Raw genomic sequence first — 15,231 nt, 5'->3', positions numbered from 1 at the left:
CTCCCAGCGACAACAACAAACAAACACACACACACAAACACACACACACGCAAACACACACAACACACTCACACACACAAAAGCACACGGCGACACATGAGCCCGACATTTCCGCCTTTGAGGCCTCAAAAGGACATGCGCCAAAAAAAAGGAGCAAAGGAAATGAAAAAATTTACTAAACGCGATTCGCAAAGCGAAAAAAGATACAGGCGTGATTGCCAGACGAGTAAATACCCTGTGAAAGTTAGACAAAATTAAAAAACAAAATTGAAAATGAAAAATGCAAACTAAAGTAGTGATTGAGCCTCAATGCGCGACTACGGTATACCCTATAATATACAAATATTTAAAAAGTACAAAGTAGCTTTAAGGTGGCATAGGGAATCCTTAAGAGTATATAAGTGCTGGACTTGGCGATACCCTGCGTTTGGCTACAATATTACAAAAAGAATTATTAAGAATATTATGTGAAAAAAGGGATTGTCAAAATTAATAGAATCTAACGAAGACAGCCCCGTTTCAAATTCAAGCAAAATTTGTGACTGCGTTCACGTTGGCTAAACTGAGGCAAACCCTGTAATTATTGTTTAAGAAGTGAGAGTTAATTCATTAATAGTTTTTAGCGCTTTGCAGCGACAGTTGTCATACAATCTAAAAACGAATATACCCAATAGCCAACTTGTTTGCATCAGGATATACAAATAACAGTATTCATGTCTGCCGGGGCTTGGCTTTGTTATATATTTTAACTGGAACGCGTTGCCGAAAGAAAAAAAGCCGCGTCAACCTGGAGCATTGACTTCTCAAACAAAATGGCGGCGCTCGTCACAGAGCTTGACTTTAAGAGCTGTTGAAAAAGATGTGGAAATAGAATTCAAATCAACTCGGACGCTCACCTGTGTCTGAAGCAGGACACATTCTGCAATAGAAAACTCAAAACAGAACTCTTCAAGCGAGGCGACGCTTAAACAAACAACATTTTAATATAGTTAAAAATAAGAGAGTAGAAATAAAAAAAAAACTACAAATCACATTTCCTGTGCAGCGTCAACTTCCTGTTTGTTAAAAAAATCTCCAAGTCACTTTTTCACACGGCGCTGGCGTTGTCTCTGCGCTGTCATGTGACAACTGAAAAATCAAACGAACCTGCCACAGCTGGTCGCAGCTTTGATATTGCATGCAACGTCGTCTATTTTCCGCTGTGTGTCGCTTAATTGTCAGTCAACCAGCCAGTCAGTCAGTCAGCACGTCAAGCTGCTCCAGTCAGAGTAGTCAGAGTCCTGTTTGGTCAGTCATGCACTCAATCTGTGGCTGGACAGGCGGCATACTGGCCAGGCTAACAGGCCAGCAGCCCAGCCAAATGACTCAGGACTTGTGGCGGGGCAACCCTCATAGCCGGGGCGGAGTCCGGCTGTGCTCACACCCTCGCAGCCGTTTCAGGAAGTTTGACTTCCTAAGCGGAACCTGCAGCGTTATCCTTCCATGGGAATTTTGAATGCTTGACGTGGGGTGTGGGGCGGAGTGCAGCAAAGTTGGGAACAGCCAAAGGACAAACAGTTTATGCTTTATGATCGCATTAACTGCATTAAATGTGCGCAGGAACCACTAAAAGTAGTTAGAAACGCATTTGAATCCACTTTGCGTGCTAGTTAAATGATTTTGAGGCAAAATAATATCTTGTTATTACAAATTTGGAATAAAGTACCAAGGCATGTCTATGCTTACATTTCTTGAACCGGTTTAAAACTGGTTCAGCATCACATTAGGGCAAATCTGATGAGATGATATAAATAAATTTAGCTCTACATTCTTATGTTTCCAAACGAATTGCAGGCCTAAACAAAGTCTAAATGCCAGTCAAATTGTGGTTCAGCCAGGATATATTTGAGTTATCATGAGGAGATGGATATGTGTAAACTCATTTAAATAATGCATAAGAAGCGCATGCCAAAGACAATATATATGCAAACTTGGTTTTAAGACCGGTTCAAATGCGGTGCCAAAGTATATACTTATAAAAAGTTGAACTTACAGCCGGTTCGAATGTGGTTTAGCGCTAAAAAGGAAATGTTTAGATATGGGAAAACTCATAATAACAATGCATGTTAAGTGCAATCCATAGTAAATATCTTTCCACGCTGTAACTTTTTATATATTTACGCTATCCCTGCAAGATATACTTCAGGACTTATACAAAGTAATATTAACTCTTAACCAAGTCTATGAACCGGTCCAATGGTGTTTGGTTTCAAAACGCAACATGCTATACATTCAATTTGTGATGCTGAAACGTAGTATCTAGACTGTTTTTTAAGAGTTATCCATATAACAGGCCTGTTACCATTCCTAGTTTGACACATTTCAAGTCTTATTTGGTATTAACCGGTTCGCAAGCGGTTCAGCTTTATATCTCTGTCAATATTTCAGCAACGGTGCTGAAATTTGGTGTGTGTTATAAAATAAACATGCGACCAATGCATTTATCTGTACAACAAATTGCTTGAATAGTTACAACTATTCCGATTATATCAATTGCATGTTCTTGGCCCCATTCAACAGACATAAAGCTAAAGTGCCGCCACCTTTAGTTCCAATGCCCTAAACAAATTTGTCGAATTTGTTTGCCATTAGATATAAATATTAAAAATACCATTATTACATCTAAACGCGCTCAAGCTAATGCCCCAGGCAAACCGCACCTGCTAATCCATCCAAACGACGGCCCACAGAACGCGCCCAAAAATTGTAAGCCCATACAAATCTAGCATTAGGATGCTTGACATTATTCAAAATACAAAACTACAAGATTCCCCAAATGCTTGAGGAGGAGCAGCAGCAGGGACAAGCAAATGATGCGATAATGCCACGCCCTGCCCCTATGCCTATGTACGCCTGCCTGCCTCCCTCTCTCCCTGCAAAAAAGGCAATAAAATTTAATGTCAAAATGCAAGCGGAACGAGCGGCGCGAGTACCACAAGTGGAGGCATCCAGTCCATGGAGGCAAACGACATAAACGACTTCATTTTTATCTTAATGTGCTAATAAATTTTCCAGCGACGAAATCTCTGCCAAAAACCAAATAAATTTACTAATACCAAAAATTAACACAATGTGAACGGGAGACTCCCCAGCACAAATGAAACGAAGCGCCAACTTGACTCTCGAGTGTGGCATGTGTGGCATCAAAGAAATGCAATTAAGGCAGCGCAAGAGACAGCGAGAGTGGGGTAGAGTGAGGGAGAGAGAGAGAGGGAGAGAGAGGGGAGCGCTGCCGAGCAGACGTCCAAAAATGATATCTCAAGTGTTTAAGTAGCTAAACGCTCTGACAACTTGGAAAAGTTATGGCACAGCCTGCAACTGTTGACGGCACGTGCTTCCAGAGAGCGTCCACAACCACGCCCATGCTTTCGCCTACGCCCACGCCCACGCCTATGCCCTAAGTATTCTGTCAACACACTAAACAGTTCTATGGCAGAAATACATCCTCCACTTGAGCAGCACCTATTGAGCTGCTGGCAAAGAGTTTTATGTGGCACGCTTGCAATTTCTACTCCTCACGAGCGCTGCTCTCTAAAAGGGTTCCCGAGGCTTGTGCTCATAAATTTACAATAGATCTCAAGTGTTATTTTTATGAGCTCTATCACCTGAGGTTGGCTGCAAAGTAGCTTAGTTCGTGGTAGCAATTCATTTGAATGGATTTCCAAAATTGCATTTTGATATCATTTTTACGACCAGCTGATGGAATATTGTAATAAATATGATATTTATGTCTAGATAGCCTCGATATAAACTGCAATACTTTAAAACTTGAGCTTATATGCATACCACTCCCTAACATATTTCATATTCCTTCTGCATTCCTATTTTCCTTTCTTCTAGTAAAGTCTGAGTAACACACCCCGCGCGCCTTTCGTCCAGTTCAACCCCTAAGGTCCGTTTCTCTGGCTGCAATCTCATATGCATTATTTTGCATGTCTGGCGATTTGGCTATTCAGGCGTAAAGGTCAAAGATCAATGTTGACAGAGTTGTAATTTCCAAGCAGCCGTACAAAAAGGTAAGTTTTCACCCAAAATAAATGCCTTACATTTTCACATTTACTGCTCTGATTCTTGCTGTTGCTTCTACTTCTTCTTCTTCATTTTCTTTGGGTTTCAAAATTTATGCAGAGCTGCCTTTGTCCAGCGTCTTAGACGCTGATTAGGCGTGAAGTCGGCATTTGAATACGATTTTTGGGGTTTTTGTCTTAGCTGACAGCATTGCAATTTATTCTGGCGGCAAAATTAACAGTACCAAGGCCAGGTGTACGATCAAATGTTTGAATTTGTCACGAAAAAAATGAAACTGAAATACACTAGTATATGCTTATTTTGATATTTGTTGGATTTTTTATCTGGTAAACAGTTTTAAGGAACCTCTCTCAAAACTTTGAAATAATTAATTAAAAAATAGTATTTGGCTTTATTTAAAGTACTTTAAGCTATGTAGGATGAAATAGTAAATGGAATATTTTAATATTTAATTCAGTTATAAAAATATTCCAGAAAGTATTACACCAAATTTAACATGTTGAGGAACTTTTTCTAAGGTATGAATATTCTTGGATAACATAAATCTTCCATTGAAAATAAATGTTTATAATTTTGGTGCATTCTTTTTTTAAATAATAAGGAACTTTTCTTAAGATATGAATATTCCCATAAATCTTCTATGGGAGTAACGAAAATCTCGTTTAATTTCAATTTATTGTAAAACACACTTCTCAAATATCTTTTTTATATATTTGCGTAGCCCGGAATGCTAATTTTTTTTTCTCTTCTTAGAAAACATACTCAAAAGGTCAAGATCGGCTAATTGAGGTTATGTCTACCCCAGATACAGTTCCTGGCAACACGTAACGCCCTATTATGACTGCGCGAACAAAAAACAAAGCAAATTTTTTTACCCCACAAAAAAAACACACTTAAAAATTGCAAACATGTTTTGCATGGAAAAACCGATCATCAAATATTCACATAATCAAACAAAATTGGTACGAAAATCACAGAAAATGCATTTAAGATCTGCGAAGATCTTGAGTACAACCACCAGAGGTAAATAAGTCCAGTTCGTGTCCAGCTGCGTCTGCGCGCGTTACCTGAGATCCACAGACACCCTACGCGCTGGTCCGGGACACAGATCCATTGTTGCTGGACCAAGTAGAGCACGCATATGTAGGGCGCCTGGGCATGTGCGAAAATCTACCCCATAATCCTTATGAAAATCCCAAAATTAAAGTTTCCGAACGAACAAAGGCAGCGAAATTCAAATGATTCGCAGTTTTCTTTATTTGCGTATCGAAATGTTTGCCTAAAGGTACGAATATGCATAAATCTTAATTGCAAAAAAAGAACAAAAGGCAAGGAAATGAGAAATATATCAAAGTATTTTCCTGAATTTCACACATATATAAACTGTAGTTCCAATAAGTTGACAAGCATGAACATGAACTAGTTCCGTTAGCAACTAATTAATTTAGTTAGCAACTGACAGTCGGAAATGTCATGTAGCCTAAGTATTATCTAATAATTGGTGTCATAAAAGTTAGTTAAAGCCCATTGAATGTCTGTCAAACACGTGACATTTCCGTATTAACTCTCGACATAGCCAATAAACAAAAAGTAAAACTTGAACCATAATGCGATATATGAAATGGAAACTTCAATTTCTGGTGCGCATTGCGTGATTTAATGCGCCTCCCATTGTTTTGATGGCATGCCAAATGGTTTACGCTTTATGTACATATATATGACATTTTACCTGTCAGCGCCCTTTTCAGCATAATGACAGGTTCGTATTTCCACCTATTGTTCAGGTGTGCGTGTTTGTGTGGGAGGCGGGGGGCGTGTCCGACAAGCGGCGCCACTCGCAAGTGAAAAATAATCACAAATTTACAGCTCGTCTGCAGCTTAAATCGTAAATAATTCACATATGATTGCTTTAATAAATAGTTACATATTTATAGAGTTCAGTTGAGGTCTTTTAAGTTAGATTGAACATATAGACATCGATTTAATATATAACTAATATATATCTTATGATATTATAGACTTCTGTCCCAATATATCAGAACCGAATAAAGACTGTGTATATCTAGAGAAATTGCCTGAAAACATCTGGCGAAATATCTGACTAAGATTTCTACATGATCATTATTTACGATCTGGAAAACTATAAGAGCTAGAGACCTACAATTTTGGAATATTGTATATTATTTTATGCCATGCGGCAAACAACTTTATTATATATTTCCGATATCTACTCTCACTTTCAAAATATTCATAAAAATCGATTTTGAGACATGGTTTTTTAAGCATAGCTCGAGGATTATAAGAGCTAGATACACCAAACTTGATGCGTAGTTTCTCTATAAGTATAAACACTTTAAGAATCTTTCAGTTTGTGCATACCTTCTACCATTTCCCTTAAAATATTACAAAAAAAACTCATTATTAGTGCTAAAGCCTGCGATTTTATATATATGTATATACACACTTTTCTTTGCCTTATTTAATCCCTGATAACTTCATAGGGAGCAAAATTTAATTAAGTATGCATTAAAATAACTTTTTATATTTGTGTTAGTATTGTCTTACTTTATTTCATCATAACTTAATTAAAGTCTAATTCATTTGTAGAACTTGTCATGCTTCAAACTTTCACTTTTCAATTCTGCGCTGCGCAGTTGTCGTAGTTGTTGAAGAACTTGTCTAACCAAGTAGGTAGCTCTGTCAGCAGCTCCATAATCAACAAGCGATCGTTTGGTGGTTTCAACAAGACAACAAAAACAACTCTTAGTTTGGGCTAGTGTGGTGCGAGTGTGTGCTCAACTGGCTGATATGTCTGTAAATGTTATGCTCGATCGAGGATCGGCAACACAAATCACCGATCGCTGGCAGATCGCGTAGACGCGCAGCCAAGGCACAACAGTGGCAAATATGTTGAGAGGGGGGAGGTGGTGTTCGGGTTGGGGTTTTGAGCATGCAAAGTGAGTTACATACAAGTTGTACGATCAGTTGGCGCAGACACAGTTACAGATACGGCAAATCCAGCAGACAGATACAGATACAAAATACAGTCGACAGATAAAGATGCGATAAATGCTGCGCAAAAGCCAAGCTGCATCGATAAGTGTGGAAAGACAGACAGAGAGAGAGAGAGAGAGCGACAGAGAGAACGAGAGAGACACAGCTAGATTGTGGCGTTCATGTGCGAAAATGTGGGGCAGAGTGCTGGAGGCACTTGACAGGCTTGAAATGAAGAAATAATTCCATTGAGCTGGCAAGTATGCGGGGAATCTCAAGCGAGACGAAATTAGACAAGCGACGTGATTTACGGGTACCCTTAAATCACATGACAGCACACACACTTACACACACACTGCCACACACAACAATAACGCAACGACACATATTGAAAATCGAAGTGAAAACTCGCCAGAAGAAAATGCTTTGTCGAACTGAAAGTCTGCGAAGCACATGTGCAACTGCCAGACATTGATAATGTTAATGAACACGATCGTGATCATGATTATAATAATCATGAGGATGATCTGCTCTGTCGCTTCGTTGACAACAGAATCGATCGATGCTTCCGCTGCACAGCGCCAACTTTGCTGATTTATGACGCGAATTCATTCTTACCACAAGTTCGAAGTTTTATTTGCCGACTCACATATCAGAATCAGAAATTAAATGAAAATAAAAATAAAAGCACAAACATGAAGGCAGCATATAAAGATCAAAGCACATCAAATTCAAAATGGACAGCAACAGCTTTTTTTATTGATATTTGTTTTCTATCCATGTGGTAATTTAATATGCTTGTGCTTGGCGTCCAATCATTGATCATTCTGGGCATTTCCAGCGATAAACGTGTATTTGTTTTTTACCCAAACATAACAATCATCCAGCTTCCGCATCGAAAACATCGTATTGCCTTTTCCTATGATCAACAAATAGTAATAGTAATAAAAGAGCGCTAGAGCTTACAACAACACAAATCTTTCACACCTGTTTGCGTTTTGTTATTAACACGTTGGCGCTAGACTAAATGTCTTGTTATGAAAAACTATACAATCCCCAGCCAATGCTCTTTCCCATCAACCAACAGGCCAAGCTTGGTCAAATCTGAACATTATAATTAAAGTTAAAATACTAAAGTAAATATATTTAAATTTTGTTTTAATTTTAATTAATTTTTCTTTTATTTATAATATTTTGGAATTTCAAATTTTGAAAATTCCAGCTTGACAGCAGTTCTTAATTTGAGTACAGAATTAAGTCAAATTTTGGCCTCTAAACTTTCTATGTCTTATAGCGCACACTCTATCCCAACTAGCCCACAGTCAAACTATGCCAAAACTGTATAAAATTTCCATATGAAATACACTGAATTTGTTTTTTGGCTGACTTCTAAATTTGTATAATTTGTGTAAATGAAATTTGCTTATAACTCTTGGAAATGAAATATAATTTACATGGCGCTAATCAATGTCTTTGTTAAATACATTTTCTAGCTGATTTGCATTAAAGTAAATCGAAATTCTGGCAACCAGTTTGTAACTTGGCGGAAACTCTTGGCATATAATTAACTGCATGATATCAGAATCGCATATTTCCAGTTACATAAGCCTATGCGATAATATTTTATTAAAAAATATATTTTATGCGTACTGACAGCCTCAAAATACCCGCAAAAAAGTCCCCAAAAAAATATAAACATATATCTCCCACGAGAAGGCATCAAAATCTATATTTTGAAGTAATTTGCATAAACTGAAAAAAAATCGCATATAAAGTATCAGCTCATTGACTTTTTGGGAGCTGTCTTGGGGCAAATAAAAAAATAGGTTCGGAACCCGTTTTTTATAGACTCATCTATTTCGTCACAAAGCCTGTCAAAACTAAAGTCACAAAGAAAACAGAAAAAAATTTGCGGTTAGCAAAGATTAAGTGGCCGGCCAAATTGTGTTTTTGTTTTTGAGCTGAGTAAAAAACGAGTTTCTGTCTTCTTTCGATTTTTGTGTAAACATATGGGGGGAATTCTGCTTAGATTGTTCTTGAATTTCATTAATATCGAGGCGATAAACGATAGAAACGCTGCCTATAAAAGCCAATTCTTGGCCAACAGACGCACACAGTTCGATTTCTCAACTTGCCAAAAACACAAGCAAAAAACAATAATAAATTAGTTCAGAATGCGTGCCGCAATCTTATTCGCCGTAATTCTGGGTGTCCTGCTATCCCTGGCCTATGCCCAGGAGCAGGCTGAGGAGCAGGTGCGCACCAAGCGTCAGTTTGGTGGCTTTGGAGGACCCTTTGGCGGCGGTTTTGGCGGACCCTACGGCGGCGGTTTTGGCGGACCCTATGGCGGCTATGGTGGCGGCTATGGTGGCGGCTTTGGTGGCGGCTATGGACATCATCATCGCGGCGGTTATGGTGGCTACGGCGGCGGCTTTGGACGTCCTGGCTTTGGTTTCTACGGTTAAAATGTGTAATAAATAAGACTGAAAGTAACTGAAAGTGTTTTTCATTCCATTTGCTTTCGGCCCCCACACAAAATATACTGCTAATTAGATTAGTGAGTTTCCGAATTGGAGTTCTTAAAAGTGAAATTCCACATATGGAGAGCAGAACTTGACCTCGCCCATGGCAATGTGTTGACCCGGTTTAGGTTGTGCGTGCCTGTTGCCGCGACGCCGTCTGCTTGGGATATGTGTGTTTAAAAATAAATAACAGCAAATCTCCATTTATTTATTAATCTTTGCCTGCAGTCACCCCAACCCACCGCTGTCCATGGCCAGATACCTACTAATTAGTTGATTTTTGTGTGTGCCTGTGCCTGTGACGGTGCCTGTGCCGTCTGTTTGTTTCTGTTCCAGAGCTGTCACGAGTTGGCGGCTGCTTCTACTTTTGGTTTTTGAAGACACGTCAGACCATCATCCAGCGACGCATCACAGAGTGTTTGGGGTGTGTGTGTGTGTGTGTGGGTGTGCCTATGTCTTGCTGCAATTATCACGTACGATTGCCATAATTATTATCATTTGAATTTTTATTAGATGACCTTTGTGTGCCAACTCTCTCTCCCGCTCTCTTTTTCTTTCCCTCTGTCACCTTTGTTTGTTGTTTTTTCTTGCTGCTCTGCCAGCAACTGCGCGTTGTTTCCCCCGTTAAACAAAATACGTATTTAAATTAATTTGTTTGTTTCTTCAAGTAAACAGCGCGTTCCGCATAAATTACCTTTGAGGTGGACTCATGTGACCCACACATACGTATACTTTATATACGTATGCCTATTCTTATAACCTAAACCTATCCATATCTATAAATTATTCACACATGTATAAAGACATACATATCACAAAAGTCTTTAGCTTTTCATATAACCTAGCTCTATTTATATACACTCTACATTCAAGAAAACTTTTTAAGCATGAGAAGAGCTTTAAGTATATTAAAGCTTAAAGCTCATAAAATGCGCTCATATATACCAAGCTACCTTTAAACTAACTTAAAATTAATTAAAAATTTGTCACTTTCGAATAATAAGCATGTGATTAGCTCCTCTATAGACTAAATACCAAGTTTTCACAGCATAGCCTCGCAGCTGACAGTCTGGTAAACACAAATAGACACAGTCTGACAATTAAATTTGCGGCATATGCGTTAAGCACGCAATAAAACCCGAACTCACAAATTGAGCCAAATATCTGCTGATTAGATTAATGATGTATTAATCCCGCTAATAAACATAAAAATCAACGCAAATAAAATTCTCCGCTTCCCCTCTTCTGGAAGCGAATAGCCGCAACCCAAACCAAGGCACGCATTTTAATTTTGCGCCAATTTCAGGCAGTCTCTGTGCTATATGTCAGATGGTTATCCCTGTGGGGCATATGGGTGCTCGCATTCGTATTCGTATTCGTATTCATATTCGTGGCTTGTTGTGGCAACAGTTCCGCCCCCTGGCTTGACTGTTTCGGGCTATTGTTTAATTGTCAATAGACATCGGCTTCTATCAATATCATAAAAGCTAATATTTTGCGGTTGGCTGGACGAGGCGAGCCGCCGACAAACTGACTTGTGGGCATAAATAACCGCAAAACATCCCACCTACCCCCGCTTGCGCATTAATCCCACCGGATATGCTCAATCAAAGCTCAAAGTGTGCGTGCTGCTGGTGTGAGGTGTGACCAGGACGAGGGTTCGACTCGAACCTGTCGAGTTTCTTGCCCAACGGGGGTGGCTTGTTGTCATTGAAAATCGTCGTATTTCATTCATCATTTTGCGCCTTTTCAACGCCAGCAACAACAACCCCCACAGTTAGTTAAAGGTAGGTTGTCCAGGACCTCGAGCTGAACTCGAACTCGAACCCGAACCCGAACCCGAGCCCAGGACCAGGCCCGGGCCCGGAGCCACAAACTGACTTTCGTGCCGGGCATGTTTTGATATTAAAATTGCGTAATTATAATTAACCACATGTGGGTTTGAGGCAGAGTTAGAGTCGGAGCTAGAGATGGGGTTCAACGTGTCCACCGACTGCTTCCGCTCGTCTTTCGCTCATTTGCGGCGCTTTTGTGACGAGGTGTGTTGCCGGAAGGAAGCGAATCGGTTATGTTTTGCCACACAGGACACGCAGGACACGTGCGCCGTGCGGGCACATGGTAACCGATATGCGGATTGTCTTCGCCCCAGGGGCATAATCCATAATTTAGCATACTGTCAGCCAATTGATATTGCCTTGCCTTCAGCCGATTGTATCTATCTCTCTGTGTGTCACATGATTAAGCCCCAAATTTTAAATTTAATTAGTGCACGATTTTACAGTTTACACTTTCGTGTGTGTGTGTGTGTCTGTGGAACACGTGTTACATTGTGGCTTCCTTTTTTCGTGGTTTCATAAAAAGATATGAGCAAAGTGTTGAATGGGAAAAGGAATGCATGAAAACTTATGTATATACGTGCATATCTTTAATAAATATTTTATATATATTTTGTGTCAAAGGACGAATTAAAATGAATACCAAATAAAATTTAATTAAATGCTGATGGAAATTCGGCTCATATGGAAAAAAATCGGATGAAGAGAGAAAATAAAGGGATTGGAATATTCAAATCACGACTGAAAACTGATTTTAAACCGATCGAGTTTTAGATTTGCAGAGAACTCCTAGATATGTACCATATTCTGTCTCGCAGCGCTGTGTTCTTATTTTTTTATTATTTAATATAAACCGAAATCTAATTCAAAGCAATTGCCCAAAAAATAGCTGAAACGAAACCCAAACTGTTCCAAATTTTATTGCAAAAAATGTTTGACTGAATATAAATAGTTATTGAGGCTCAGCCTTAAAATAGAAATAATTTGGAGAACCAAACTATGGGGCTTACCTTACTCTTGATAGATGCCAATTTTAGGTGTAGATCAAATTCAAAATATGTACGACACTAATTATATGTGTTAAAAAAGTTAAATCGTTTCATTAACATTTTTAATTCATATGATCAACACTTTCTTATATGTACCGAACCTAATAACCTATAACCAAACGAATTAGATAAAAATCAGTAAAAAAAAAAAAACTATATATTGTAAACAAACCTGAAAATCGTTTTATCGCGAACCGCTTTGAGCTTGGAATATTATAATTATTATATAACACGAAGCTAGTTTAACCGAACAAACTGAATAAAAATCTGTTAAAACTGGCCATGCTTTTCCATAAAATAGTTAAGTTTCGCACAAATAAAACATGTACATAAATGATACTCAATCAATTCTTTAAATAAGCGCATATTTTACTGATAAAACTTAAAATAATCATAGAATTATTTTAAAATTTTATTTCTATATTTAAAAAACATTTTTTTAAAATTTTCTGCAGCTTTATGAAAGATACTTTTACTTTTTGCTGAAAAGAAAAAAAACAAACTAGCCCAGCTCCTAACTCATGCCCATAGCTATTAGACATCTAACCCACAGACCTCTAATTGTAATTAAGCATGGGAATCAAACTAGAAGAGAAGAGAGAGAGAGAGAGAGACAGAGAGAGAGGGAGAGAGGAAGAAGAAACTAAATCTGCGGCCAATAAAATGAGTATGAAAACGAATGTGTGGGTCAGGAGTAGGAGTCGTATAAGAAATTCCAGGCGTGCACACATGAGCATAGTTCGTGTGGAAGCTGGATGAGGATGAGGGCGGGGGCTGGCACACCGGGCAAACGTAGATTACAAACGTGTTGCCATTAGTTAACTTCAGCTTTGATTGATTTCAATTAATCTTGGACGCGTGTAATTAATCATTGAACACTTTAATATGGTTAACAACTCTTGACCAAGCAACGGTTAAAAAGGTTCAACGAGCCGCAGCAGACTTCTCAGCCCAGACGCGACGGTACCAAACGGGGCCACAAGACCCAAACTGACAAACTGACAAAGTGACGTACAAGCAGGGGCACAGGGGCAGAGGGGCAGACTGGAGAAACTGGGCAGCGGGAGCTGAAGCTGAAGCTGAAGCTGTGTCTGTGGTTACCTTGGCAGCCGCCATGTGCAGTGTCTAAGAAAAATGACCAAGTTATGGAAAATGCGTTGGAGTAACGAGCCCCAAAAGATTTTCATATGTGTGCCGGCCAAGAGGCAACAGATCTGTGGCCGCAGCCCCAGCACCCGACTAATTGTAGTTACACTTCGCGCTAAGAAAACGTTGGAAAACGGCCCGCGATTGATGGCTATCAATGCCGATGACTTATGGTCCATGTCCATGTCCATGTAAATCCATCTATGTGGCACATTGTTGTTGTTCGTAGTTGTTGTTCTTCGTTGTTGTTGTTGTACGTTACCCAACTGCAGCCGCCGGGCCAGACGGGCATTTTCCTGGCCGACAAATGCACATTGATTTTCCCATGCCTCGCAGACTCAACAAATAGCCAACGGGCAAGGAAATCATTGTGCGATTATATTTCCACTCTCAGCATTTGCTATGCATTTGTGCTTGCGCCCGATTTGTGGCTAAACGGAGATGCGAAAGGTGGGGCCCAGTGTGTGGTTAACTTAATCCGACTTGATGGTAACTAAGAAAGATTCGAGATTTGTGTGCGGGTGTGTGCGTGTGTGTGTGCGGATGTGTGCGAGTGTGTGTGCCTAAGTGACTGTAATTGGACTTAATATATGAACTAAAAGAAATATTTTCGAATTAATAGTCCTGAGTCCTTTGCTAAACTATCCTCTGATGATATTTAAATGCAAAACGACTTTTGACATTGAATTTTCAGTGAAAGCTTTCGTAGAAAAATAATTCGTTTAATTTTATTTAATTTATTTAGCACTAAGAAGTCTACAAGTTGATCCTTTAATATTATTTGCAACCAAAGTCACATTGAGAACTCTCCTGAGCGGACAGTCGGCGAATAAAGAGGGAATGAGTATGGCCTGGTTCATAATGGTTTGAGAGAAAATATCTGCGCAGGTGAGTGTCCACATAATAGGAGTGTCCCTTGGCAGAGTTTTCACTGTGAAGTCATTTGCAAATATATTGTAAACAATAAAATTTATCGCATGCCGAAGATAAAATATACTTGTCGACGTAAGGCCTCCGAGCGAGCAAAATAATTTGGTGAATATATTTGGAAAAATCGAAAATATTTCCATACAAAAAAACTGTCATAAGCAGATACTTCCTAAAGATATATAATAGATGTAAGTATAATTCATGTCTTTTATATTTTGGTTAAGATTTCTTTAAAAACAAAAAAACAATTTAAATTCCGACGTATTCATTCTACAAAACTATATAATAGTTATGGATGTTGCATGTTAACAGGATGTTGCACATATGTAAGGAGCATATGTGCAGATAAAGAATACCTTTATTATAAAAGAATCAACTTTTCGACCGATTATTCCTATGACAGCTATAAGATATAATGGACCGATCCGGACATGTCTTCTTCTATGCGCTACACATCTCTTGACAAAAAATCAATACCCTGCGCAAAGGTGTTACAAATATAAAAACATGCATACAAAATTTAAGAAAACAATTTTTTTGTATATGTTAAACAGAAATTGTTTTCTATTGTGTTTAGCGACATTTTATTTGTATATCTTGAGCATTTCTTTAATTAAGAGTTGTTACTGTATCAACTGAAGGCATGCTCCAGAGGACAGTGTTCAAATAGAAAGTACCCTGCCTTGT

The 15,231-nt window shown here is 38.8% G+C and overlaps 1 protein-coding gene across 1 annotated transcript; it reads left to right on the top strand.

The window, feature by feature from the left end:
* Positions 1-9,078: 9,078 nt before the first annotated feature.
* On the top strand, positions 9,079-9,527 carry LOC135440952 (neuropeptide-like protein 31). The gene has a single exon (XM_064700371.1). It carries the CDS (start codon positions 9,237-9,239, stop codon positions 9,525-9,527), a length of 291 nt encoding a protein of 96 aa, XP_064556441.1. The 5' UTR covers positions 9,079-9,236.
* The last annotated feature ends 5,704 nt before the right edge of the window (positions 9,528-15,231 follow it).

Source organism: Drosophila montana, unplaced genomic scaffold, assembly GCF_035044405.1.
Source record: "Drosophila montana isolate Dmon_TW-CO22-7 unplaced genomic scaffold, ASM3504440v1 contig_1761_1, whole genome shotgun sequence".
Classification (NCBI taxonomy): domain Eukaryota; kingdom Metazoa; phylum Arthropoda; class Insecta; order Diptera; family Drosophilidae; genus Drosophila; species Drosophila montana.
This window is presented reverse-complemented; position numbering and strand designations above follow the sequence as displayed.

Bases quoted from the DNA above. Each gene is read 5' to 3' on its own strand.
- LOC135440952 (XM_064700371.1), top strand. From the start codon at position 9,237: ATGCGTGCCGCAATCTTATTCGCCGTAATTCTGGGTGTCCTGCTATCC.